Genomic DNA, 5,460 nt, shown 5'->3' with positions numbered 1-5,460 from the left:
GTGTGTGTGTGTGTGTGTGTGTGCGTGCGTGCGTGCGTGCGTATGTGCGTGCGTGCGTATGTGCGTGCGTGCGTGCGTGCATCAGAGCAGATGGAGATAGATAGAGCCTTTTATCCATTGATGAGTCGGGAACCGCATGGGTTGCAACACACACACACACACACACACCAAACAGTGTGGGGAGCAGCAGAGTACTTGGATGCTTCACTCTGACAATTTTCCAGACAAAGCAGTGGAGAAATTACTGCACAGGACTGAAGAAGTGCAGAGAGCCTCAGTGTGGATCAGCAATTTAAGATAAGATAGGATAAGATGTACTCATTCTGTACCTCGGTCTCTGAGTGTGCAGGTATTTTGTAACTGTATTAGGACTAAATTGAAGCATGGCTTAACAAAGTGGAGAATAAGATGATTAATAGATAAGATTATCAGATGAAATACTTTCTTACGTTGGAGAAGGACTAGAGAGTGTGACAAGGTCGAGGTAGAGAGGAACTAACTGTGAGAGAGACAGTATATAGCGGAGAGACCCAGGACGTGGTGACAGACATGAATAAATGGAGAGTCATGGACACAGGCCACATTTATAAAGATGAAGTAGAAATTAATTATAGAGAAAAGAGAAAAACTACAAAAAACTCTCAGAGTGAGTGTTTGAAGGACAGAAACCAGGGAAGTGGTGACAGTCATGATTGAATAGACCAGATTTCTTAAGAAAGTGTGATGTGCCTTCACAGAATAAATGAAATAGAATGAACCAAATGGCTAAAAACTTTGCCCTTTTAACATATGTATCACTTCCACGGCTGTCTCTCCAACAAAAACTGTTTCAACCGGGATATTAGAATGTCCCAAATTTAAAATAATAACCAATAACTGTTGTTGTTTCAGCAATGTTGAGTATTTGTTTTTTTTTTGCACTGTGTGATATTTATTTCACTAACAGTTCAAATGTGTCTGGCTGTGATATCGTCTTCTCTTTTCCTTCTTTGTTTATAACTTTTGACATGTGAAATGTGTGTTTCTGCCTACTATTTTATTGTAAAGTGAAGCTTCTAATATATTTTGTAAGTTGTAGTGTCGGTAGTGATCTTTGATGATTTTGCTTCAGTAGGAAAAGGCTTCCCCCGCCCTAAATGTGGCCTTTTTAAGCAGCTGTCAAACATCTTTTGATATCATTGACATATTTAGCACATTTGCCATAAGCAATAAATCTTGACTCAATAATTACTAATGGGAGTTTCTCAAGTGATGACAATATTTTGCATACATGTTAATGATACACAGAAAAGGATGTTATTCTTGGCCCCCAATTTTTGGCACGCTAACCCAATGCATGTTTAACTGATTTAACCTTCAAGGCTTTTTCCTCACGATCTGCCATTTCAATCAGAAAAGACTAGTTTGAAGATATGCAAAAGTTATATACAGCATGATAAAATGTACAATTATTTGAAAAACAGCGGATTTGGAAGAACATTTATAAATGTTAGGTCCTTCTGAAAGAATTAACGCTGAGCTACATTTCAATCAGGAGAGACATGTTTGCAGATATGCAAAAAGGTTTATTGTACAGCATTATAATATATACAAAGTCTTTGACAATTAGACTCCATCATCATAGTAATAGTTCGTAACTAGGGGTGGAGAACCATCCTAGCCCCTCCGATGGAATCTAGACACCGGTGGTGGCAACAAAGGCCCCGGACCGGTCAGCTGGAGTAGACGATGACTGGAGGTGGAAGGGGAGGTGGAGGGTTGCACACTTTGCCTGAAACGACAGCTGATAGCAAAGGGAGAAACAGATTTAAAGCAGGGTTGTGACTCTGTGATTGGCCCTTGAAATACGTGTATGATTCTGATTGGTTTAGCAGGAAGGTGAACGCCTCCAACAGCTGATTCGATTTAGGAAGAGTGCATCGATTAAGACTCCCTGAAAGAATTTACGCTGAGCTACATTAGACAAACCTCTCAAAGCTTGAGTTTTTAATACTGACACAACAGCCACCGCCACCTTTGTTTTATTCCCAATTCATTGTCACATGAAGTAAAGTGCAAAATCATGGTAATGCCTACCAATGTGTTTGTTATGTTTGATACCATATAGTGGTTAAGACAAATATAGTTTGGGAAAATGAATAAGTAAATATTTCACTTCCTTCAACAAATTCTGTTGAAAGGCCCTATATCACCAGCTGCCCCGTTATAACTTTTTTTAATCTTAGTAAATACATTTATTAGCCAACTCCAGCCTCTATTTGTCCACTTACAGCCTGTAGTCTCTTTACATGTTGAAGGTTGAGTCTAATATCCACCCCTATTCTCTTCTTCTCTCATCTAGAGAGCTAAGATTGGCCCAGACAAGAACAAAGAAGGCAAGGCGGCCAATGCTGCATCCCGGTTCGACTCCAATGGCAACCAAGATCGCATGAAGCTGGCTGATTTTAACTTCCTGATGGTGCTGGGCAAGGGCAGCTTCGGGAAGGTGAGGTCATGTTGAGGATGTGTGTCTAACGTCTGTGTTGTCTGCTACCATGTATGTGCCGCTGGTGTGTATTTGCATAGGACTTTGTGGTGCTAGCAGCGTTATACACACCTTGAGGAATGCAGTATATGTCCACTCGGCAGCAGATAAATCAGCAGATGTATCATTAGGTGTTCTGGGTGACACTAGAACATTTCTGTGAAAATTCCAAATTTTGCACAAAATAAGCATAATTGGGACACTTAGCCTTTCTAACTTTAGTTGATAAACAGCTCCGGCCAAGATGGTAATTACAGGAAAATGAATTGTTACAGTAGCACAAGTAGAGAGTAGTCCTAAAGTCAAAGTAATGTGAGTTAAATAGCAATATACAGTATGTCTGAAGAACTCAAGTTTTTTTTAACATTAGTCACCAAGAGCTACTAGTCATGCCAGACCAGGTCAGGCTGTAGCTGAAAAAAAAAAATGTTATGAACGCACACACCCAATGCTCCCAAGAACCCTATTATAAGCGTAGTTGTCATGGGTCTGCAAATATACACTTAGAACAAGTACATGTTATTTGGCGCTCTAACTGTGTGCTATGATGAATACCTCTCTGAGCATTTGTTTGTGTTTGACAAAGTACCAGAGCTCTCTATCCACGCACACAGCTTAGAGGAAAGAAAAGAGACAGAAAGAGGAGATTTTAAGGCAATGGAGCACAGTTAGACGGAGATGGATGAAGGGAAAGAGACGGAAGAGGATGACGTGACAAGTGGTGAGAGTGATGAAAGAAGAGAGAGACAGAGATGTGAGAGCGTGGCGGCAAGGTTGACGTGAATGAATTGAGAGAGGTAAAAACGTCAGACTGAATGAAAAGAGGTGGAGTGGGAAAGGAGGGGGAAACCTTAGAGAGGTAAGACTGACGTGAATAAATGGAAATCGAGGCAAGAAACAGAAAGAATGGGAAGATGTGGTGAGAGAGAAAAGGGGGAGTGAAAGAGAAAATTGGGTAAACGATGGGTGGAGAAGCAGGGGTGGAGAGAGAGAGTGACTGAAAGAGAGCCACACAGAGAGAGAGAGAGAGAGAGAGAGAGAGAGAGAGAGAGAGAGAGAGAGACCATTGTCTGTGTACCAGACCTGTATGCTGGCTGCCTGTTTCCATGGTAACAGGCATTTAAAGCAACACTGATGCGTCAATGTGGAGAGACTGAGTCGAGGGTCAATCATTACTGGAATACCCGACACACAGATTCCCTGAACATGCACAGATGCGCATGAGTGCACGGAAAATCACACGCATGCATACATACACGCACATACATTCCTCATTTAGGCACACACAAATGCATATAGTTAATACTGGCTCAGAGAAACACACAGTACATTAGACAGATATACACACACACATACAATAACCACATGCAAAAACAAGGCGTTCTTGTGACGTGTGTGTCATTTTAATGGTTCCTGAGTTTGTGTGGGAGGCTGGTACCTTCAGTGCCGCTCTTTCTGCCTCAGTGTCTGAGGACATCTGCATCACAATACAGCTGCTAACATTTCTCTGCGGACACACACACACACACACACACACACATACACACACACACACTCGTATTTCATGGGCAGACACGGGGCAAACACATGCTTCAGCCTGATCTGTAATGTCATGTCTCTAAACACACACACACACACACACACTACAAGCAGAATCGCGTATGACGCTGCACTGATTCTGATTCAGTTATATTACAGGAAATGAGCATTTTGGTCTGTGTTGTGTGAATAACAGCCAAATCTTAGCTCCCTGGACAGTGCTGCTCAACGCCTTAGCTCTCTGACATATTTATCTTTTTCTGGATCGATATATCGATTCAATGATCGACGATCCAATGTCATTGATCCAAAATATCAATACATCATCATTGAACATGGTTAAAATGGGCTTCTATTTTGAAATTCCCACTTTATAATATACTTTATATTAAAAAATTGTTGTTTTTCATTAAAATATCTGAACAAAAAAGCTTAGTAATAAAATTGTCAAATCATATTTAGTTGCTTTTTGTGAGTTCATAAATGTAAGTGATTGTGTTAAATGAGCTTACATATTGTCTCAAATCGATTTTCAGTAAGAACGTCTAGGACATTACAAAAATAATCATCAAAGCACACTTGCAGCCTGAAGATGTCCCACTGTGTACTACAGTGACCATCTGTGTGGGGCTAGGCAGACTATAAAGAGTCTATATTATAGACTATGATATATGACAGTTTAGAATAATACAACGCAGCCCACTGTAATACATCATGGAGCAGCTTCATGCAGTGCAGTGCAGTAGAGTGTGGATTCATTTGTTTTCCCTGGGTAAATTCACTCTGCAAGGTCAGCAGAGAAAACACTGTGGCATCATTTACGACATATGACAGTTAATATCCTGAGGACTGCTTTTCTGTCAAATGACCCTGAACAACTTTCTTGGATAAAAGGGTATTGTCTATAGTGCTAAACGCCACAATTCATAGAAGAGTACTATAGCGAGTTTATGAATGACACTGCCCAAGATTACTTTGAAAAAGACACTGAACCAGGATGAGCCTGGATATGTATTCCTTTTCACCAAGGGCAGCGTGTTATGATGCCAAAGAGCTTCTGTTGTTGTCTTTGTGTCCTGCGCATCTTAGGATTTGGATGAAACCCTGTGGTTTTATGTCTTTTTCCTCTTGTATTGGTCTTGTCCTTGCGGTGGCATAAAATGAGCTTCGGGCCAGATGGTGTCCTTCCTCTCTGTTTCAACTTTATAGAGTTTCTATTTACATAGTCACACTGCCACCATATGGGACGAATACACACACACACACACACACACACACACACATACATGTATAAGGGCATTTATAACATGCATACATGGAATTCGCACACTCTAAAACATTTTAATCACACATAATACACCACACACACAAGGCAAGGCAGCTTTATTTGTATAGCA

At 40.8% G+C, this 5,460-nt stretch overlaps 1 protein-coding gene across 2 annotated transcripts in view; it reads left to right on the top strand.

The window, feature by feature from the left end:
* Nucleotides 1-5,460, top strand: part of LOC116703070 (protein kinase C beta type) — a 99,125-nt gene that overhangs the window by 59,395 nt on the left and 34,270 nt on the right. For both annotated transcript variants that reach the window (XM_032537660.1, XM_032537659.1), the window contains exon 9: nucleotides 2,342-2,485. In XM_032537660.1, coding sequence (XP_032393551.1) covers nucleotides 2,342-2,485 — 144 coding nt within the window. The remainder of the gene's footprint in view (nucleotides 1-2,341; nucleotides 2,486-5,460) is intronic.

Source organism: Etheostoma spectabile, chromosome 15, assembly GCF_008692095.1.
Source record: "Etheostoma spectabile isolate EspeVRDwgs_2016 chromosome 15, UIUC_Espe_1.0, whole genome shotgun sequence".
Classification (NCBI taxonomy): domain Eukaryota; kingdom Metazoa; phylum Chordata; class Actinopteri; order Perciformes; family Percidae; genus Etheostoma; species Etheostoma spectabile.
The sequence above is the reverse complement of the archived record's forward strand: the minus strand, read 5'-3'. Positions and strand labels throughout refer to the sequence as shown.